Source organism: Pseudophryne corroboree, chromosome 7, assembly GCF_028390025.1.
Source record: "Pseudophryne corroboree isolate aPseCor3 chromosome 7, aPseCor3.hap2, whole genome shotgun sequence".
In the NCBI taxonomy this organism is placed as follows: Eukaryota; Metazoa; Chordata; class Amphibia; order Anura; family Myobatrachidae; genus Pseudophryne; species Pseudophryne corroboree.
Window position 1 is genome coordinate 13780817 of NC_086450.1, and position 24319 is coordinate 13805135.

Sequence of the window (24319 nt, forward strand, 5' to 3'; positions counted from 1 at the left end):
AGGACAAAGCTGTATGTTACTGCTGGTCGGGTCAGGATTAAGTTTAGACTGTGGGTGGGTTTATGATCTGGGAAATTTACCACATCAGTGTAAAACTGCACGGCAGTCATGCCAACTGCTGACATTCTGGTAATGTCAACACTGTGTGCGGTATGTCAACATTTGACTTGTCAACCTCCCGTCCACGTCGACATTCTGAGTGTCATCATTCGAAACAAGCAGACATATTGGCGTCATCTTTTGTACCACACCCTAATACATACAGTATACGTATTATCCCCTGTTGTAGATACACTATCAGGAATATGACACTTCCCTCAGAGCTGTGTGGTCATTGTGTAAAACAATGTGTGGTCCCTGTGACAGTGACAGTATACCGGTTGAGATGTATTATATACTGTTTCTTTTTTTTCTGTTGTTTGCAGATTAATTCCAGCAACGTTTTATCCGGGGAGAATTATTCTGTCACTAGATTTTGTCATTTTCTGCTTGCGCCTCATGCATATATTTACTATAAGCAAAACCCTGGGACCTAAAATTATCATTGTTAAAAGAATGGTAAGCAATACAGTATACTGTACTAACACATCATTTATATTGCAGATTATTGGCAGTCATGTACAATGGCTGTGTACTGCACTGGAAATGTCTTCTCTTCCATGATTGCAATTATACCCAGGGCAGTTGAGAGCCGGGCTGGGCCCGAGTACTTTCCAAGGGGCGTGGTCTAATCACAGGAGGTGTGGTCATGTACCCAAACAAAAAAATACTGAAAAACTTGTATTTTAATCACCTCCATGGCCACAGTGCAGCCCAGTTCACAGCAGAGTGTGATGGGCTGAGGAGAAGAGCTGCAGCCAGGTAAGGGGGCCCTCACTGGGCCCCTCCATCAGACCTGGCCCTGGGTAATTTGTACCCTCCCCCCCCCCCCTCTCTCAGCACCGCTGATTGTACCTGCCCCCCCCCCCCCCCACTTAGCTCAACCCTATAGCACGTACGCATTATATATAGTTTGGAGATTACTTGCATCCCTGCTTAGTAGGTGTAGTGTAAGAAAAGAGACATTGAAGCACTCTCACGTGGTGCACTACTTGTCCCAGCAAGCCCTGGCCATCTTAAAGATGTTGTGTATTCTTGTGTATATATATCATACATGGAGAGGGTCAGGTAGGCAATTATGATATATATAGATTTATATATCTATATATTTTAGTGCTACCAGTCCCTGAGTACCTATGTCTGGCAGGGCATATTGGGGGTCATTCTTGTGCACTAGTGCTACTATGTGCACTGCACCGATTTTCTGTATTTTGCGCATGCTCAGGAGTCAGACCCATTCTGTGCACGCGCGTATGGGTCCTGCAATGTCAGCAGCAGGGTGGCAGCGGACTGTCAGTGATTGAAAGCCTGCCGCAGTTCAGGTGGCAGCAGCGGCCTCCGTGTATGAAAATCGCCACTGTTTAGGGTGTGGGAAGAGGTCACGGTTCTGTTTCATAGAACGGAGATTTCCTGGCCACTGCGATGGACGGCTTGCACGTCACCAAGGGTGCTACAGGCCGCCCACTGGTGATTGAGACATCCGATGCTGCGTTCTGGGACACAGCTCAGATCACAACGCCCATCACTTTTCCAAGACGTTCCGTTACCATGCATTTTTGATTGCAACAGTGCCTTTGTGCGTATACTTTGTGTAACACATACGCCGTAGGAGTTTTATGGATTTACGCGCCGTTGCGTGCAGCGCTGAATTAGGGCTTACAATCTATCTACTTAAATGCAAAATGAGACACACACCCTCCCCCACCCCCAATGTGCAATCTCAACTTTTGCACAGCGTTTCACTGGGCCATAATAAATGCTTTGCGTTGTGTACTCCGGCAATTATAACTGACTGTTTCTTTTCCAGTTACATAGAAACTGCACAAACTTAAACTACGGTACATTTCAGTTTTCTTTCTAATTGCAGATGAAGGATGTCTTCTTCTTCCTGTTCCTCCTGGCGGTCTGGGTGATATCTTTTGGAGTGGCAAAGCAAGCGATATTGATCCACAATGAGATCAGAGTGGACTGGATATTCCGCGGGGTTGTTTACCATTCCTATATGACGTTGTTTGGACAAATTCCCTCCTATATAGATGGTACTGTATGGCATTTAACAAAAACAGTATTTTGTAACGATAGAAAATTCTCTTGATGCTGTTTTGATATTCACTATCGTTTAGTAGATCGCTACTCTACCACATAATACATAATACATGTTCCATCATTGAATAATTTCAATGACAGATATAAATAACATCCTTCTTTAAAATACTGGCCCTCATTCCGAGTTGTTCGCTCGTTCTTTTTCATCGCATCGCAGTGAAAATCCGCTTAGTACGCATGCGCAAAGTTCGCACTGCGACTGCGCCAAGTAACTTTACTATGAAGAAAGTATTTTTACTCACGGCTTTTTCTTCGCTCCGGCGATCGTAATGTGATTGACAGGAAATGGGTGTTACTGGGCGGAAACACGGCGTTTCAGGGGCGTGTGGCTGAAAACGCTACCGTTTCCGGAAAAAACGCAGGAGTGGCCGGAGAAACGGTGGGAGTGCCTGGGCGAACGCTGGGTGTGTTTGTGACGTCAACCAGGAACGACAAGCACTGAAATGATCGCACAGGCAGAGTAAGTCTGGAGCTACTCAGAAACTGCTAAGTAGTTAGTAATCGCAATATTGCGAATACATCGGTCGCAATTTTAAGAAGCTAAGATTCACTCCCAGTAGGCGGCGGCTTAGCGTGTGTAACTCTGCTAAATTCGCCTTGCGACCGATCAACTCGGAATGAGGGCCACTGTACGCAGAGAAGCCAGCTGTTTTATCAGCGAGAAAATGTCAGTCGCTGTATTACTTATCAGATGCACTCCTAACCATCTGTGCCAAAGGCGATGGAGCTCCGTTACATCTGGACGTAATTTAATATTGGGCAGTACGGATTGTGTAGTGGTTAGCATTACTGCCTTTCAGCACTAAGGTCATGGGTTCAATTCCCACCATGGCCCTAACTGTGTGGAGTTTGTATATTCTCTCCACACTTGCATGGGTTTCCTCCGGGTACTCTGGTTTCCTCCCACAATCCAAAAATATACTGGTAGGTTAACTGGCTTCTGAGAAAAATTAACCCTAGTATGACTGTGTGTGCTTATAAATTTGCTAGGGAATATAGATTGTAAGCTCCACTGGGGCAGGGGCAAAATATTCTCTGTAAAGCGCTGCGGAATATGTGTGCGCCATATAAATAACTGGTAATAATAATAATAATATTCAAACATTTGGAAACCCCCGTCCAGAAATCCTGCATGTGCCCCTGGGAAGCTTTTGATATTGCATATTGTTGTTTGTTTGTAGGCCCCTCCAACAAGCTCAGGCCCAGGTAATTAGCAAATACCCCCCCCCCCCCGCCGTCCAGATCCCAACGCCCCTGTCTACCTGTATTCAGGGTGGTCTACATCTGTGCTTCCTCACTGACCCTATACATCTTCTTTGACATAGTACCCGTCATCATCTCCGTCTACGCGCTTCTCTGAGTAGACTGCAATGTTGTCTCCACGCTTCTCTTCCGTTGCCGCCCAGTTACACCCACGCAAACGCTGCTGTATATTTTTTTTATTTTTTACCTTCAAGGAGTGAATTTCAACATTGACCAGTGTACGGTGAACGGGACCGATCCCAACAAGCAGAAATGTCCCGAATCCAACAAGGAGAACCAGCAGCCGGTCTTCCCCCAGTGGCTGACCGTGTTACTACTCTGCCTCTACTTACTGTTCACCAACATCCTGCTGCTGAATCTGCTCATTGCCATGTTTAAGTAAGTGCCCGTCCGCAGTAAGACAAATGGTTTGCACACCAGTGTAAGCCTGGTGCTATAGGGAACACAAAGAACGTGTGTGTGATACTTACCGTCATTATATTTATGTTGTGGCTTATGGGTGATTTTAATTTTGGTTGGAATTACTACTAGGGAATTTCGCTATTTCTGCCATCTCACGTCATCTCTCTTTCTTTACCAAGGTGCCATAGTGAAATACCACTCCCAAGGCAGAGTGAAGTGTTCCATCAGTCTCCTCAAATATTTCTGTTCAGCTCCAGATCCCCCAGGTCCTGCCTTAATTGCATCAGGTTCCCCTTCACGTTACCTTTAGGCTTCCCTTGTAATTGCAAAACGCGTTGGTCCTGATTCTGAGTCGGATGTAGTCACGGCTGCGTGTTTTACCAATACAAAGTGTTCCGGGGCGTTTTAAGAGAGGAGGGGCTTGTGTGCAAACTCTAGGTGGGCCCACTCCTCTATATGGCACCCCCATCTGGACCCAGGGGCTTGTGTGCACCGCACACATTTGCTTCCATGATAGAAACCCCAATGGACAAGCGTGCCTGGTGTGCATCCAAATGTGCTAGGATTAAGACACTCGCTGTCCGTGTCTGTAGACGCTGAAACGCTGATTGATGCATCTGAAGACCTTATGCGAGTTGCACCATCTAAACTTGTTCCTGCATTTCTCTGTCTGAGTATTACTTGCCTGCTACACTCCCGTCAGACCGAACAGCTCAGTGCACCTTTGACCCCGTGTTCTCCCAGCCACTGTCCAGGTTTACCCCTTATATTTCTGCTACCCTGCTTCCAAATCTGCACTGCGGGACTGTATGTACAAAATCGTGAGGCACGCGGAATGACTCCTGCGCATACGATAAACATTAGTCCCCTGCGTCCGACTCGGAATCACATTCACCTGATTCACTTACAATAACATCTCTACTTTCCCATTTAGCGAAACAATAAAAACCTTGTGTGTCTCATCCTTCCACCGCCAAATCCCAGACGCTACATCAGATATTGGGGGTCATTCCGAGTTGATCTCTAGCTGCATTCGTTCGCTGTGCAGCGATGAGGCAAAAAAAGGCACTTCTGCGCATGTGCATGCGGCGCAATGCGCACGCACGAGGTACTTTCACAATGGCCGATATAGTTTAACACAAGATCTAGCGAAGCTTTACAGTCGCACTGCTGGCAGCAGAGTGATTGACAGGAAGTTGGTGTTTCTGGGTGTCAAATGACCGTTTTCAGGGAGTGTTCGGAAAAACGCAGGCGTGCCAGGAAAAATGCAGGCGTGGCTGAGCGAACGCAGGGCGTGTTCGTGACGTCAAAACAGCAACTGAACAGTCTGAAGTGATCGCAAGCGCTGAGTAGGTCTGAAACTACTCTGAAACTGCACAAAATTATTTTGTAGCCGCTCTGCGATCCTTTTGTTTGCACTTCTGCTAAGCTGAAATAGACTCCCAGTGGGCGGCAGCATAGCATTTGCACGGCTCCTAAAAACTGCTAGCGAGCGATCAACTCGTAATGACCCCCAATATTGGTGTGCAGTCCCTTGAAATGTAACATTTATAAATAATAGGTTTTATAATTAACCTGTGCTTCATCGATATCAATGATCAGTCTATTTTAGATGAAGGTAAATGTACAATGATCTCTCCCAACTCTTGTCACTCTATCATGAGATTTTGTTTTTTTATTACTGAAATTCTACAAATAGCAAAAGTCCATCTCCGTAATATATTATCCAATCTCACCCTACGTGGGGCCGTACATGTGGGTGCCCGTCACTGACAATAACTGAGGATTAATTTGAGATTGTTAAACATTTCACCTCTCACGTCTGGATTGCCTACAATAAAATTCTAGATGTATATTTTGGTATCCTAGAAGTTTATTCCCAGTGAAACAAATCACAATTTTGGCTCTAGGGAATAGAACTGTAACCACAAAGGTTATATGGATGCCTGAGGGACTTGGCAGTGCTAGGGCATTACTGTCAGTATCCCATATCCCCAGATTACACGTGAGCAATAACTTATTAATTACCTTGTAATGGTACCCGGCCTGTTGTAAGAAGTAATGCAATGTGACCGGGGGGTTCTCCTATCCCAGCAAAACTGGACAAATTGCTTATTAGAAAAATAAATTATGAACACGGCTTTGTTCAAATTGGAACCTGAACTGTAAACCCTTATTACTATAACTGGAAAACAGAAGGACCAGTAATTATATTGTTGTACAATGCTGCAAATTAAATATCCAGATAATTACTAAATCTTCTAAGATACAGTTATGGGCCAATGACAAGTGCTTTATTCCCTGTCATTGCTGGCATAGTGAATGGTGACAATAACAATTTTGACACAAGAAATTAGGGTTAGGGTTAGGCTGCAATTAGGGGTACTGTAGGCTGCAATTATGGATATTAGTAGGCTACAATTAGGAGTGCTGTAGGCTGCAATTATGGGTACTATATACTGCAAATAGGGTTCGAGTTAGGCTACAATTACGGTTATTGGTGGTCATTCCGAGTTGTTCGCTCGCTGCCGATTTTCGCAGTGCATCGATTAAGTGAAAAAACGGCAAAAATGCGCATGCGCTAAGTACTTTCACACAAAAAATTGTAGATTTACACACAATCTCGAGCGTCGTTCGAGTGATCGCAGTGTGATTGACAGGAAGTGGATGTTTCTGGGGCGGAAACTGGCCGTTTTCAGGGAGTGTGCTAAAAAACGCAGGCGTGCCAGGTAAAAACGCAGGAGTGGCTGGCCGGACGCAGGGCATGTTTGTCACATCAAACCAGGAACTAAACGGACTGAGGTGATCGCAGTCTAGGAGTAGGTCTGGAGCTACTCAGAAACTGCAAGGAATTATTTAGTAGCAGTTCTGCTAACCTTTCGTTCGCACTTCTGCTAAGTTAAGATACACTCCCAGAGGGCGGCGGCCTAGCGTGTGCAATGCTGCTAAAAGCAGCTAGCGAGCAAACAACTCGGAATGACCACCATTGTTTGGCTACAATTAGGGGTACCTAAGTCTGGAACCAGGGTTAGGGTTGGGCTGCAATTATGGTTAGGGTTGGGCTGCAATTGGGGATACAGTTAGTGTCAGGCTGCAATTACAGTAAGTTTAGGATGGGCTGCAGTTAGTGCCAGGCTGCAATTAGACTAAGGTTCGGCTGCGGTTAGGGTTAGGCTGTAGTTGGGTTGCTGTTAGTATGAGGCTGCAATTACAGTAGGTTTAGGTTGGGTTGCTGTTAGTGTTAGGCTGCAATTATCATTAAGGAAGGCTCCGGTTAGGATCAGGCTCTAATTAAGGTTAGAGATGGGCTGCGGTTAGGTACAGAATGCAGTTAGGGTTAGAGATGGGCTGTGGTTAGGATCAGGCTGCAATTACAGTAGGGTTAGAGATGGGCTGCGGATAGGGTCAGAATGAAAGTATGGTTAGGGTTGGGCTGCGATTAAGGTTGGGCTGCAATTATGGTTAAGGAAGGCTGTGGTTAGGGCCAGGCTTCAATTAGGGTTAGAGATGGGTTACAGTTAGGGTTAAGCTGCAATTAGGTTTGAGGTTGGGCTGGGGCTAGGGTAAAGCTGCAGTTAGGGTAAGGGTTTAGATGCATCTAGGGTTACTGCAAGGTGGCAATTATAGTTATGGTTAGGGCTAGGCTGCATCTAGGGTTAGGGCTAGGCTGCATCTAGGGTTAGGGCTAGGCTGCATCTAGGGTTAGGGCTAGGCTGCATCTAGGGTTAGGGCTAGGCTACATCTAGGGTTAGGGCTAGGCTGCATCTAGGGTTAGGGCTAGGCTGCATCTAGGGTTAGGGCTAGGCTGCGTCTAAGGTTAGGGCTAGGCTGCATCTAAGGTTAGGGCTATACTGCATCTAGGGTTAGGGCTAGGCTGCATCTAGGGTTAGGGCTATACTGCATCTAGGGTAGGGCTATACTGCATCTAAGGTTAGGGCTAGGCTGCATCTAAGGTTAGGGCTAGGCTGCATCTAGGGTTTGGTCTAGGCTGCATCTAGGGTTAGGGCTAGGCTGCATCTAGGGTTAGGGCTAGGCTGCATCTAGGGTTAGGGCTATACTGCATCTAGGGTTAGGGCTAGGCTGCATCTAGGGTTAGGGCTAGGCTGCAATTACAGTAGGTAAAGCTAAAATATATACTGACTGTCAACATTTTGGATGTGACGACATTATGTTGCTGACATAATGAATGTTGTCATTCTGCGTGACAGCATATCTCAACCAAACAATTTGCATACTATTAATATCGCCTCCTACACTGTCTCATCATATGAATGAGTTGTAACTGTAAGATTACTATAGCAATACAATTGCAGTATAAATGGATTATTTCACGAATAAAATAAATCAAAATCAAATATATAAATTAACAGAGTTTGTAGGAAAAATATATTGGGTATACAGAATGAAGTTGTTTTTTATTGTGTAACATAAAATCTCCCTTTGCGCACTTCATACCACCTATTGCGTCTCCTGCGGAACCTGGCCCCTTTATTATCTTATAGCAATGTGTTAAACTGTACTATAAACGTCTTGGGGTATACAGTATTTACTAAACGGTGGGTCTGCAAAGCCACCGATTATCGGCCCCTTTGACTGCTGGATTTAAAGCAATAATAACATAACGCCAAATCAGACTGGCTTTATTTGCGATTGCCGTTTTAAAAGCAGAGGTCAAAGTGGCCGATAATTGGCGGCTTTTCAAAGCTCCTGTTTAGTGAAAATGCCTCTAAATGTTTTTACAATTGTGTTCATGCACCCCCAAATCATCTGGCACCATTTATTGGTCAGTCAGATGTTTTAAATTGATTGGTTAGTTAGATGTATTTAGTAGGCTTTTATTTACTTTCACTTTATTTGATCCATTATTATTGTTGTTGTTTTTGTATAGCTACACTTTCCAGCAGGTGCAGGAACACACTGATCAGATCTGGAAATTCCAGCGTCATTATCTGATAGAAGAGTATTACGGTCGGCCTCCTGCCCCCCCTCCCTTCATTCTCTTAAACCACCTGCATATGTTCATCAAACGCTTCATCCTTCATGAAACTGCTGGGAAACAAAAGCAACTTAGTAAGTACTATGGTGGAGATGGTAGAAGCCCTGAAGAGAGATAAAGTGGAGAGAGATACAGTACCAACCAATCAGCTCCTAATTGTCATTTTTCAAAACCCAGCCCGTAACACGGCCGGTTCTAGCCCTTGTGGCGCCCCGAGCGAAAATAGGGGCGTGGCTTCATACAGGGGCGTGGTTAGTTATGCCCCTTGTAGAGTTGTGCCCCCATTAGTGCCCCCTGAAGAGTTGTGCCCCCATTTGTGCCCCCTGTAGAGTTGTGCCCCCTGTAGAGTTGTGCCCCCTGTAGAGTTGTGCCCCCATTTGAGTAGCGCCGCTTACTAAAAAAAATAATGAATACTTACTATCCCCGCTCCTGATTCCCGACCGCTGCTGACCTCCACCGGCGCCGCTCCTCGTATCTATGGGAGAGACGTCATGACATCTCTCCCATAGCACAACATAGACACTAGAGGTCAATTATGACCCCTAGCGTCTATGTGCCAGTCCCACAATGCTGTGCGGTGCGCGATGACGTCATTGCGCACCGCACAGCAAAGGTCCTCTCCATGAAGGGAAACTAGACGGGTAGCGTCTAGTTTCCTTCACAGCACCAGGGGCACTGACCAACAGTAGCGGATCTTGCCATGCGGTGGCGCCCTCCGGATGGCGGCGCCGCCCTCCGGAAGGCGGCGGCCCAGGCAAAAACTGTTACATGGCAGTTAGGAACATCTGGGGCAGATGTATTAAGCCTGGAGAAGTGATAAAGAGGTGATAAGTGTAAGATGATACATAACGCACCAGCTAATCATTACAGGTTTGAAAAATGACAGGTAGGAGTTGTGTGGAAGATGCACATTTTGAGCAAAAAAGACGCTCAGCGCGGCCATGTCGCCCCCGGACTCAGTGCGCAGCGGGGGGGTTATTTGGTGCCACTGAAGCAAAAGTATTAAATGACACATCTGTATTAAAGAAATACAGAACTGGACATGTTTTCCTGAGATAAATGACATTTATATAACACGCGCACCTGCTCTCCCTGTGAGGACGAATGTATTATTATGTTCTCATTTACATATTGTTGAGGTTAGATTGTACTTGATTCTAAATTCTTCAATATTTGCGACACACTCTCTTTCTTCTCATCCCCTGTTAGAAGAAAAGCTGGAGAAGACGGAAGAGGCCGCTCTGCTTTCCTGGGAGAGTTTTTTAAAAGACAATTATTTGCTGTATCTTAAAAAGCAGATGAAACAAAGCGCAGAGCACAAGATAAAAAACACAAATGACAAGTAACTTAACAATTCTTCTTCTTATTTATTATTATTATTATCTGTAGTAGTAGTACTCAGTTTTTGCTGCTACGCATGCGTCTACGTCACGCTGTGTACTGTGCATGTACCTGAATGATCTTGCAATGGCCGTCGTAGTGAGGCTGTATTCTACAAGTGAGCGCCATACAGGCAATGTTTCTGGGTGGTAATGGGGGAGCAGGTTAGGGTAAGGGGATCGATGCCAATTACAACGGCTGCAACATTTGCATATTTTTTCACAGCCGCTGTGTACCGAATCGCAGCTGCACAGGCATTTGCTTCCATCACTGAATTATGATTTCTATACTGTACTAAAAGAAAACAGATACACCCTAAAACATACAGTACTCACCTGAGCCATGCTTGAGAAAGACATGAATATTCTTACAAAGAACTAAGGATCAAATAGTTTGGAGGAGACCTAAAGGTTAAAAAAAAAAGTCAGACTAGATGGGCCAAGTGTTTCTTATCTGCCGTCAAATTCTGTGTTCCTAAATTTCTATATGTATGGAGCAATGGAGCTAATAATCACAAAACCATAATAAAAAGATTAATATCCCCAAAATGCTTATGTACAGTAGTACATTTTCAAATCTGCCACCGCAAAGATTTAAGAGTAGAATCTTACAAGAAGTCTTATTCCATGACATACTACTACAATTTATCTTATATTAACCAGAGTCATCATTAACCAATCAATCTTTTACGGTTCGGTAGAAATTATAAGAGCCAAACTGTCTGGCATGTGAATCAGTTAAGATTACAAAGACAGAATGTTATTAACTGAAATTTTAATATGTCAAAATAGTCACAATCCTTAAGGTATAGTATACACAGAATAATGGGGGTCATTCCGAGTTGTTCGCTCGTTATTTTTTTCTCGCAACGGAGCGATTAGTCGCTAATGCGCATGTGCAATGTCCACAGTGCGACTGCGCCAAGTAAATTTGCTATGCAGTTAGGTTTTTTACTCACGGCATTACGAGGTTTTTTCTTCGTTCTGGTGATCGTAATGTGATTGACAGGAAGTGGGTGTTTCTGGGCGGAAACTGTCCGTTTTATGGGTGTGTGTGAAAAAACGCTACCGTTTCTGGGAAAAACGCGGGAGTGGCTGGAGAAACGGAGGAGTGTCTGGGCGAACGCTGGGTGTGTTTGTGACGTCAAACCAGGAACGACAAGCACTGAACTGATCGCAGATGCCGAGTAAGTCTGGAGCTACTCAGAAACTGCTAAGAAGTGTCTATTCGCAATTCTGCTAATCTTTCGTTCGCAATTTTGATAAGCTAAGATTCACTCCCAGTAGGCGGCGGCTTAGCGTGTGCAAAGCTGCTAAAAGCAGCTTGCGAGCGAACAACTCGGAATGACCCCCAATATTATCAATGATATACCATATGATAACGGCAAACTACCTGTAGCAGAAGGAAGCAGAAATATGGATAATTTCAGCAATATAGATTTGCATCCAGTTATATGGCAGCCTCTTACAGTTTAGGAGACTTTAAGCGTATGCCTTTCTGCCAAGCAGTCCTCTTGCTCTCATATGTGGAATTTAAGCTGGCATGAAATATGTTATATTGTTCCAGTATCGACTATTAATTGAAATATAACTATGCTTGTAATAGGTATGTAGTTTTTGTAATAACCTAAAATTCTAGAGGATTATTATAACCAAGACAGTCCTGACAAGTTCAAATTAAAATAAGTTCTTTTTCTTGTTCACATTTTCTTCACTTTAGTCACAGGTCCTCTATGTAGAATAGACGTGTTGAATCTGCTAGTCATCCCACTTACTGTTCCATTCCCGCACCTTCCTAGAGAGGTGTCCTCATACATTTAGCCATGCAGTATATCCTACACCTATGGCGCAGTGTGTGTACTGTGCTAACTCTTTATTTCACTCTCTTTATAATTCAACACACACTAACTACAATATTAAATACAATCTGAGCCAGAGCCGGCCCTAACTAATATGATGCCCTCTGCAACATTTTGGCTGGTGCCCCCTAGCACTGCCGCTAGTTCCGCCTCTGACTTTGCACCCTTTTCCCAGCACCATAACCGTTCACCCATAGCAGTCCTCAATTTGGTGTTCCTACCCCTATATTTTAAATAGGAACAGTATGCACATTCGGCGCACAGCCCAAAAAGTGGTGTGTTCTTGCTGGGAAGAGGCATGGCCACACAATACTACCCCCAATTCAAATTACGCCACACAGTAGTGCAACTTTAATCACATTATATCATGCAATAGTGTCCCTTATTCACATTACATCACACAGTAGTACCACTTTACCTTATATACGTTACTCTTCATGGTAGTGGCCCTTATTCACATTACATCACATTGCATTGCCCCTTATTCACATTACACCACAACACATTGCTCTTTATTCACATTACACCACACAGTAGTGGCCTTTCTATATGTTATGCTACACAGTAGAGCACCTTATACGCATAATTCCACTCATTAGTAATGCATTTATACACATACTACTATACAGTAATGCCCCTTACACATATCACACACACCATTAATGCCCTTATAAACATAATGCGTCTTACACAAATACTGTATGCCAACTTTTATTAATGCCCTTATACACATAATGTCCCTTACACATACGCCGCACATTATTAATGCCCTTATACACATAATGACACACATAATGTCCCTTACACATACGCTGCACATTATTAATGCCCTTATACACATAATGACACACATAATGTCCCTTTCACATATGCCTCACATTATAAATGCATTTATACACATGACACACATAATGCCCCTTACACATATGCTGAACACTACTGCACAACCAACCCACCCACACACAGCACTCACACGGCCGCTAACACTGTGACCTCTGCCTCTGCTTGGATACAGATGTGCCCCCATACATCTTGCCTCAATATGCCATGCAGCAGGAGATGCCTGGCGTGAGTCAGCTGGCAGCTCTGCTATCGTCAGGCGCCATTCTTTGACGAACAGGCGTTTTATTTGCATTACTATGTGGCTAGGATGCACAAGCAGCTTTGGCTGTATCTGCATACGAAATGCTATGTTACAGTGATTTCCAAGAATAAACTGTAACGTAGCATTTCATGTGCAGATACAGCTGCAGTCACACACAGAATATGGGCATGCCGCATATCATTTTAATCAGCAGAAGCTGCTTGTGCCCCTAGGCATACTAAATGCCCTAGGTATTTGCCTAGTTTACCTATGCCCAGGGCTGGCTCTGATTTTAGCACAAAAACAGGTTAAACTATCTTCACCTCATGATGTAGCACTATTTAGAAACGTACAATGAACAGATTTACAAACATAAGTGAAAGAGGGAAACTGTAAGTGCTGGCCTAGTATACATGGGAGTAGAAAGTTATTTATTGGATATGTCCAATATGTTAAGTTTAAAGTTAGCAGAATAGTTTATGTAATTCTATTTAGGTGGATTGTACTAGCAAGTATTGTTTCACCGAGTGTTATATGACAACATACAGTATAATGTTGTATTGTCTATTATTTTTAGTGTTAATACAATCGTAGACATATTAGAACTAAACCAAGTAAAAAGGAACGGATCCATGGAAAATCGACTGATTGTGTTGGAAGAACAGGTGAAACATGTTTGCAGTTACTATAAAGTTCCTATTCTATATACGTGTACAGTACGAATCACATACGTCCTAGTAATGCAGAGCGGTGCTACAATAACATTCTGTAGGTGGGTAAGTACCTGGTGAGTAGAGATGTGCACTGACCCCCGTGTTTTGGTTTTTGTAAATCCACCCTCAAATGTTTTGGTTCAGATTCGGAGTTTGGTTCTTTTTAAAATCCATAAAAAAAAAATAGACAGTTGTCGATAAAAATCGATTAAAAACTATAAAAACAGCTAAAATCATGTCATTTTTGCAATCCAAAACCTGAAATTTTGATTTAAAATCCGAATCCCGAATCATGGGAAGATTTGATGCGGGAATCGGATTGGATCGGATCAAATCTCCTCAGGGGATCTGGACCTGGTTTTGGTTTGGTTCAAACTTCAAATCCACAAAATTCGGGTGGGTTCGGATTTCTGGAGAACCCAAATGGCACATCTCTACTGGTAATTCTAAGACAAGGAGAAAGAAACAAAGGCACCTTCCAAGGACAGGACAACACGGCTGGCTGGAGAGGCTTGGAGTGTCTTATTTTTGGATTTGATTTCTTGCCTCTCCTCTATTGGTATCTGGATGGTAGGTCGACGGTAAATAGATCAACAACTATTGGTCACCATGGACAAGTTTGACATGGGAAAAAGGTTGACACATCGAAAAAGCCAACACAGGACAGGTCGACAGGAGGTCAAAAAATATATTTTTTACTTTTTCATACTTTACCATCCTTGTGGACTACTATTGGGAATAGTAACCTGTGCAGAATGCAGCGGTAGCAGACCGAGGCCCCTTTCCCGCAGCAAGGGGACGCGTTGCACTAATTGGGGCTCTTGTTCGTGTTACAGAGAAAACTACACCAAAAACATTGAAACTACTAATTTCGACCTTTTCACTGTGTCAACCTTTTTCCCATGTCGACCTTGTCCAATAGTGATCGTCCTATTGACTGTTGACCTTGGCCCTCATTCCGAGTCGTTCGCTCGGTATTTTTCTTCGCATCGCAGCGTTTTTCTGCTTAGTACGCATGCGCAATGTTCGCACTGCGACTGCGCCAAGTAATTTTGCTATGAAGATAGTATTTTTACTCACGGCTTTTTCTTCGCTCCGGCGATCGTAGTGTGATTGACAGGAAATGGGTGTTACTGGGCGGAAACACGGCGTTTTATGGGCGTGTGGATAAAAACGCTACCGTTTCCGGAAAAAACGCGGGAGTGGCTGGAGAAACGGAGGAGTGTCTGGCCGAACGCTGGGTGTGTTTGTGACGTCAAACCAGGAACGACAAGCACTGAACTGATCGCAGATGCCGAGTAAGGTTGAAGCTACTCAGAAACTGCTAAGTAGTTTGTAATCGCAATATTGCGAATACATCGGTCGCAATTTTAAGAAGCTAAGATACACTCCCAGTAGGCGTAGGCTTAGCGTGAGCAACTCTGCTAAATTCGCCTTGCGAGCGATCAACTCGGAATGAGGGCCCTTATCCCTTACCCATTGGTCCATAACCCCTCTATCACCTACAATCAAGGATAATAGGAAAAATGGACTCCATGGTTATATGTTGGAACAACATAAATATCACCCTCCAATAGGACCAGCAATGGCAAGAGAATAAACACAGACCATGTATTAGGTTTGTTGCAACATTGGAATTACATGTTAAAAGGAACTAAGGCCCAGATTTATCAAAATTTGGAGAGTGATTAATTGCACGGTGATAAAGTACCAACCAATCAGCTCCTAACTGTCATTTTCCAAACACAGTCTGTAACATGGCAGTTAGGAGCTGGTTGTTTGGTACTTTATCACCGTGCCTTTATCACTCTGCAATGCTTCATAAATCTAGGCCTAAATACAGATCATCGAGCCTTCTCTGGTGCACCATGGTGCACCAAGGCTTATTTAGTATAAGCCTTTCATCTACTGTTCTCAGATGCAATACAATACAGAGAGAACAATACAGCAGGGGATTAAGTCCGACAGCCCTGGCTCAATTACTCCTATTAAAGGGATAGATGAGCAGGGCTCCATCTGTATAAAAATGGAGTATTAATTGAGCTGTCTGAAATATTGAAGATTATAATAATGGCGCAACATCACCCTAGCTCCAAGACAAACTTTGTGTTACAGTATATAGAGTATTTTTTTATTTATTTGTAAAAGAATCAAGTGATGCAGCGGGATGTAATGTGGCGGCTGTGCGGGATGCCGGTCGAAATCTGAAGTTTTTTAAAGGGACAATCACTTACAAGGCAAAACCATGACTTGTACGTGATTGTCCCTTTAAAAAAATTGTTAGCTGCCAGATTTATCATTCCATGGTTTGTATGGTGCATTGAGGCTTTGAGTTACGGATTTGCAAACCACCCGTGGCTTTGAGCGTTCTATCATAAATAGGCGCAATCAGGGCCGGTTCTAAGGTTTGTGGCGCCCCGGGCAAAATATGGGGGCGTGGCTTCAATTGGGGGCGTGGTCAACGTGCTGAAAGAAAAAATAAAAATAAATAAAAAGAATACTTACCATCCCCGTTCCTGATCCAGACCCCCTCCGCCGGCGGCGCCGATCTTCTGCTCTCCTCTCTTCGATCTATGGGAGAGACGTTATTACGTCTCTTCCATAGAACAGCATAGACACTAGAGGTCAATTATGACCCCCTAGTGTCTGTGCCACTATGCTGTGCGGTGCGCGATGACGTCATCGCGCATCGCACAGCAAAGGTCCTCTAGACGAAGGGAAACTAGACCGTAGCGTCTAGTTTCCCTTCATGGAGAGGACATTTGCTGTGCGGTGCGCGATGACGTCATCGCGCACCGCACAACTAAGGTCCTCTCAATGAAGGGAAACTAGACGCTACGCGTCTGGTTCCCTTCAAAGCGGGGGGCACAGCAGGGCACTGCGGGGGGCACAGTGGCGGTTCTTGCCCTGGTGCGGCGCCCTCCAGATGGCGCCGGCGCCCTCCGGATGGCGCCGGCGCCCTCCGGAAGGCGGTGCCCCGGGCCAAAGTACCGCTTGCCCGTGGCAAGAACCGCCACTGGGCGCAATCCCACCACCACTCCCCACATGCTCAATGATGTTTCTGAATTTAAATAATGTATTGTTTTTAATGATAAAAAAATGCCCTCTTACCTGTAAGGTAGGCAGTCAATTGACCGCCTGTCGGGATCCCTGCCGTCAGGATCCAAACTAGGAGAGCAGTAGACCGTAGCCTGGGCATTCTCCCACACTATACTTGATGTGGCCCGTCCCTGCAGTGCTAGGCAGCTACTGACACTTTTATTAAAGGTCCACAAAATGAGGAACGAGGCACAAACAATGCCACAGAGAGGTCAGAGGTCTGGCTCACATGCAGATATCTTATAGGCTGTTTTTGTTTTGTCTTTGTTACATTGTTGCTCATATTATTTGGTGATTAGCTGCCAATTAAACATATTTTTTTTGTTTCACATTAGGCGCTAAGATCTGCAAAAGCCTTGAACTGGATAGTCAACACGCTCCTGGACAACGGATTTGGTTCCAGAGAATCTGCTCCTGTAATTGGTACACAAGGCTGGGGGGGGGGGGAGTTTAACATTTCTGGGCGTTATTGTAATTGACAGGTAACAATTAAATGATATAATAATCTTTAAAAGACAAACTATCAATTTCTATCAAGAGGATTTTATTTTTAAATCTAAACCAATCAGATTTCATGTTACTAATCCTAGTGAGAGACATTTCCCAGCCTGAAGTCGGTGACATCAGAAAGTAACAGTCTGGTATAGAATGAATTGCACTGTTACTGTACATATAATGTAAACCTTCTTAACTTCTCAATTCACGGGGCCGGATTCAAATGCTGTCTCCCTCCTCCCGGCTGCGATTGTGCCTGATGGCAGTATTCTAATGTTACTGCCTACAAGTGAGACAAGTTAATTTCAGCTCTCTACATCCCGGAGGTAGCGGGCAGAAATGCGCATAAAGAGACCTTTTTGGGTGCCCAAACGGGTCTTTTCACGATCGCGCCCATTAGTTTATTGGGGTTTAGGTGCTTGGCACTTATACTTGTACTTATACTTATACAAGTACATATACTTGGTACTGGGCGCGATTAGCGTGATAACGGGGCCATTTGAATATTGCCCCCCTATCTCCCATCATTTTAGACGGGAGATAGGGGGCGCGTTAAGATTTACATTTTCCCCCATGGTATGGGGCGTTTTACATCGACACATATATTTAGGGGGGTATTCAATTGTAGTCGGAACTGCCGTCTTGTCGGAAAGATGGCAGTTTCCAACTTTTTTAGGTTGGGAACTCTTCCGACCTATTCAATCCCCCTACAGGTCAGCAATTCAGACTTGTCGGAAAACACGTGGATCGCCAGAAAAGCCGTGGATTCACGTGTTTTGTCGGAAGCGCGGCCAAATCTGACAGGTTTTAGCCCCGTTTCCGACAATGTCAATCCGACTTTAAAAAAAGTAAGATTGGAATTGTCGGGAACGGCCAAATTCGACATTGAATACTGAGATGTCGGTTCCTTTCCGTCGGAAAGGATCCGACATCAATTGAATACACCCCATAGACACATATATATATATATATATTTAAATTTCCCAAATAATCAACTGGGGTAATAAGGTACTGTGTATAAGGTAAAATCTCTTAATTACATATACAGAACGCATTAATCCTGAAACTTTGCTGATTCAATGACATGCCATAAAGCCGTTGTTACTTAATAAAAGACCTGGAGTGATGTCTATTATTCCTACACGCACGTACACATACAGGTATATACACCGTATATGCTATATTCCGTATGTTTATTGGCATATTTCACTGATACAAAATCCTTATCTCAGCACCATAAAATGAAGGGGTCCTGTAATCTGAGGTTTTGCATATCTAGAATAATCACGTTTATCCTATCGTGTTTCCTTTTTTTGGGGACAGTCTCCAGTAAGTTACTTGGGGACGTAGACCTCAGAGATGCGGATGAAGCAATTCGCTCCCAATGCCACGTGAATTCCAGGAACATTCATTACCCTGACTCCAGCCTGGTGCGTTTCCCTGTGCCCGACGAGAAGGTTCCTTGGGAAGTAAGTCATCTACTTGTCTCTCATTTACACTCAAAATCATTAACTCCGTCATCACCGTTGTTAATTAACCCCCAGATCATTAACATTATATTTATTACTCTCCTCCTTAACTCTCACAGACTCATCTAAAGACCATTTCATCTTAATGAAAGCATTAACCCTAATTATAAACACCAGTCATCCTAACTACGCCTTTATTCTTAACATTACCTTCCATTAATTAAATCCCTTCTACCTCCAAACCGATTTACAGTATTTCACAGCACATCTCTCCCAAACGACACATTTTCCGGCACCTCTTTCATAACATAGGGTCCGATTTATCACCATCCGCATCCAACAACTCGACCAAATCCGCACTGCGATAATTGATTACATTGCAGGGATGTATCAATTATCGCAAGCAGGGACAGAGCTTACGAGCAAGCTCTGTCCATGTGATGACAATCCACAACAGTATTGGGGTATTTTTCCGGAAAAATCGACCCAATGACCTGCGCTGCAAGTGCCGCCACTACCGCCGCCGCCGGGTTGACCTCCCCGTTGCGACTAACCCCCCCCCCGGGCATCGGATCGATGACCGTCAGCCCGCACCGGAGCACCGATCTCCGGCTCCTGGACCTGGTAAGTATGTTTTTTTTTCCTTTACCAGTGATCAGCTTGTGTGTCTTTTGGACACACAAAGCTGATCACCGGAGCCCGGGCCCCACACAGCTATCTGTACCAGCGGGCAGAGAAAGCTGGGAAAAGGCTGTAGATCGCAGTGCTGCCCTGTAATTTTGCCAGCCTGAGCTGGCGTTATTATCACAGGACACATTTATTGGTAAGCTGATCAATCAGATTGTGATGTCACTCAGGTGCTAAAAGGGAGGGGTAATTCTGGGTAAAAGTAAAACATTTTGCTATCCCTGATGCACACTGAGTAAGAAATAACACTACATAATGATCAGATAATACGCAGATCTTACCACCCCGGACCCACACCTAGTATTAGGGACCCCCAGTGACGGAGACGCCTTGCCGATCGGCCTGGGGGCTTTACCCTATATCTGCAGATATACGCAACTAAGATCTCCATATTATCTGATCATTATGTAGTGTTATTTCTCACTCAGTGTGCATCAGGGATAGCGAAATGTTTTTCTCTTAGAGCGTCCACTGCCACTGCCTGTGGGTCTCTTGACGTGGAACAATACCACTTGAGCTTCTTGTTGAGACGAGACGCCATCATGTCGATTTGTGGACATCCCCATCGACGTGTCAAGCACCTGAACACCTCCGGGTGAAGGCCCCACTCCCCCGGGTGCAGGTCGTGTCTGCTGAGGAAGTCTGCTTCTCAGTTGTCTACTCCCGGAATGTAGACCGCCGACAATGCCACAGCATTTTTTTCTGCCCAGAGGAGAATTCTTGATACCTTTGACATTGCTGCCCTGCTTTTTGTTCCGCCCTGTCACTTATGTGCGTTATTGTTGTCACATTGTCCGACTGAACCTGAATGCCTGCAGAAGGGCGTTTTATACAGCCCTGAGTTCCAGAATGTTGATTGGAAGGACGACTTCCTGACTTGACCATCTTTCTTGAAACTGCACTTCCTGGGTGACCGCTCCCCAACCTCTGAGGCTTGCGTCCGTGGTTAGCAGAATCCAATTCTGAATTCCGAACCGTCGGCCCTCGATTAGGTGAGAAGTCTGGAGCAACCACAGAAGGGGAATCCTGGCCTTTGGCGACAGACGGATCCTCTGCTGCATGTGAAGATGCGATCCGGACCATGAGCCCCTGTGTGCTGACACTGCCATAGCAGTGGTGCGTGCATTAAGCAAACCTACTTCTTTTATGGCTTCCACCATAAAGTTTGCAGAGTCCTGTATGTGTAGCAGGAGTAACACAATCTCTCCCCTAGATAAGGAATCCAACCCTTCAATAAGGTTACTCGACCATTTAGCAATGGCTTTAGTAATCCACGCACACACTATAGTGGGTCTTTGAGCCACCCCAGCAACTGTGTACAAGGATTTGAGTGTAGTCTCAATCTTACGATCAGCTGTGTCTTTCAGGGAGGCTACACCAGGGACGGGTAACACAATCTTCCATGACAACCTGGACACAGATGCATCCACTACTGGTCAACTTTCCAATTTTTTCCTATCCTCAGGAGGAAAAGGAAAAGATGAGAGTAACCTTTTAGGCATTTGAAATTTCTTATCAGGATTAACCCACAGTTCTTCAAACAGTGTATTAAATTCCTTTGACACAGGAAAAGTGACTGAGGACTTCTTTTTTACATTAAAATAAGATTCCTCACACTCCTCTGTCACCTTATCAGGAATTTATAGCACATCTCTGATATCTTTAATAAGAGCCTCTATTCCCTGTGACAGAGCAGCGTCCCCCCCCTTCTGAATCCACCTCCCCCTACTCCATGTCTGACCTCTCAGCGTCAGAGTCAGACTGCAGGATATGGAGCAAGGGACTGAACGCTTGTTTGGGGATTGAGTCTCTGGTAATAATATCATCCACAGACTGTCTTAAGTATTGCGTCTCTTTCTCATTGCGGGACAATTTATTAGAGATATTGGAAATCATTCCTTTGATGGAATCCAGCCACTCTGGTTCAGCCCCGCTAGCCTACACTGAGTACATAGTAGTGAGCTTCCTGGGGAAGAGGAACACTCTGCCGTACATGAAACACACTCTTTGCCTGACATATTGTAAATGTGACAGCACACACAAACAGGAAAGGTTAAAAGCTCAATTAACACACAAAGAGCCCTTCCAGGGAGACACAGAGGTATTTGGAGCCAGCACACCGTGCCCTTATTGCTAATACCAAGCTTAGCCGGGTCGCAGAATAAGTATCCAGATTGGGGACATAGTACACTAATAATCGCTCCCCCCCTACTATGACCCCCTAGTACCGCTGAGGTATCTGGAGTCACACCGGAGGAACTTGCCGTCCCTTTCAGTCAGCGTCTGTGTCCATTGCAGAGGGAAAATGGCGCTGGTGAGCTGCTGGATCCACTCATAGTGAAGCCTCGCCCCTTCAAAGGCACGCGGTCTTCCTGCTTTTTTATACTGGCTGAGGTACTTTGTACTGAAAATGGAAAGAGAACCATTTTAAGGCTTTGTTTGCCAGTCTGGGTACTGTGTACAGTGTACTGAGACGCAGTTGTGTAGGAGACGCGATCCACCCCGGTTAGAAGCTGTGCATCTCCGTACCCTCATGCCGCCATAATGGCCAGCGACCCGCTAACTGGGATGCCGGCTTAGACTCACCACTCTTCACTCTTCTGGCTCTGTTAGGGGTGGCGGCGTGCTGCGGGAATGTACGCTCGCCGTGGAGGGGCTTGCGAATAGTTCCCTCAGGAGCTAATGTCCTGTCAGCGGGGAACGGGACCATTAACCCTTCAAGAGGTTGGGCCGTTTCCACCCCTAAGTCCCACGAGGCAGGCAGACTGGTGCCCTCTAGTCCTGCCTGAAAATAACAAACAGAAAAATAAATGCGGAAAACTCTTCAGGAGCTTCCATAAGCGTGACCGGCTCCTCCGGGCACATTTTCTGGTAGGAGGGGCATAGAGGGAGGAGCCAGCCCACACTATCAAATTCTTAAAGTGCCCATGGCTCCTAGTGGACCCATCTATACTCCATGGTACTAAAGGGATCCCCAGTATCCTCTAGGATGTAAGAGGAAAAAAAGAATTGTAGTGAAACCGTGTTAATCTATTGACTTTTTTGACACAAGTTTTAATGTCGGTCGGTTGTGGTTTGGAACGAAAAGTGACCTTTAGTAAATTTACCCCTGATCTCAATCCAATTAAAAATCTTTGGTGGCTGCTGAAATCTGAAATGGAAGACTGGAAAAAAACTACCAGCAGAGGCGCAAGAAGCTTATAGATGCCTACAAGAAACATTGGGAGGTAGTCAGTGTTACCAAGGGGTGTGCACCCACATTGTAGGAAGGTTGCTTTTCATACTGCCTAGTTAGTATTTTTTATTTGATCTTTGACATTACTACATGTACAGTAAGTTGAAAATAATTTTATTTTCAGTTCAGAACGTTGGGCATCGTCCTACAATATTCCGATGACACCAAGTTGGTCCATTTCCATTAATATCTGAAGATATTGTACAGATTGTACTTAAAATTCAAGGGTACCAATAATGTTGACGAATTAAAGAGATTCAGTACGTAATACCACCGCTTGGGAACCCAACATTTGCAATAATGATGCCGGTATCCCGAAGGTGGAAATCCCGACAGGGATGAGTTTGGGGTGTTCTTTTCCCTCCCCTACACCCTAACCCTCTGTTCCCGCAGCGTAACTTCATCCTCACCTCTTGGTGCCTGACTCTAACCTCCCCCCGGAGGTGCCTAGACCTAAGTCCCCCTTCCCGCTGCCTAAACATAATCCTCACTCCCCTGCAGCCTGACCCTAACCTTCCCCTCCTCCTCGTAGCTTAACCCTAACTCCTCATCTGGAGCCTAACCCCCCCCCCACACACACACACACACACACACACACACACACACACACACACACACACACTCACTCGGCCCTAAACCTATCCCGGAAGGTATACTAACTGTCGGTATGCCGGCATCGGTTTCCCAGCCCTTTCAGAGTTCCGACATCGGGATTCTGCCGGGTGTCGGGATTCCGGCGTCGGTATTTTAACAGACGTTATCCTGATGGCCAGCATTGTGACTGGACACTACTGCACGTAATTATTTTTAATAATGATTATGGACTATGAAAAAAAAGAGAGTACTCTGTGCTATATATCACTGTATCAAACAAAGGTGTGCAGTCTGTCATAGAGAGTACTTGACTCAGTAGGACTCAAGTATATATAAACAAATTTATATTAGCTCTGTTAAAAGCAACAAATGTGACAAACGTTCAACGTGCAATTTGCAACAAATTGTTTGCTCTAACTCAAGAGCTACAATTAATAGAACAATATATATCAAGCAGCAAATACTTAAAATAATTATTTGGTTCCATTAGAAGATGATAAGATAAGAGACACTGGCGTGCATTATTTTTATTTATTTACTTATATAAACTTAAACTGACTCCTGTATGGTCTTCTCTTCTCTTTATGATCAATTTATTGAGAAAAATACTACTAACAAAAAACGTATTAGTATGTAATCACTAGTTAACTAAGAAACGGATTATAATGTGAAGCAGTAAGCACTTTAAAGGTCTTTGTTTGAGAGTATCGCATACTCAGTAACAAAGTAATAATATAATTTGGAAGGGTTAATTTAATAAAACATTGTGTACTATTATGTGACCGATTAGCTCTAATTAAATTAATATCTTTATCTCTTAATATATTTTATTTAGATTG

The 24319-nt window shown here is 44.5% G+C and overlaps 1 protein-coding gene across 1 annotated transcript in view; it reads left to right on the plus strand.

The window, feature by feature from the left end:
* TRPM2 (transient receptor potential cation channel subfamily M member 2) overlaps nucleotides 1-24319 on the plus strand; it is a 177652-nt gene that overhangs the window by 135934 nt on the left and 17399 nt on the right. The window contains 8 exon segments of the mRNA XM_063932704.1: nucleotides 426-558; nucleotides 1967-2138; nucleotides 3663-3846; nucleotides 8759-8940; nucleotides 10076-10208; nucleotides 13766-13853; nucleotides 17336-17423; nucleotides 18819-18964. Coding sequence (XP_063788774.1) covers nucleotides 426-558; nucleotides 1967-2138; nucleotides 3663-3846; nucleotides 8759-8940; nucleotides 10076-10208; nucleotides 13766-13853; nucleotides 17336-17423; nucleotides 18819-18964 — 1126 coding nt within the window.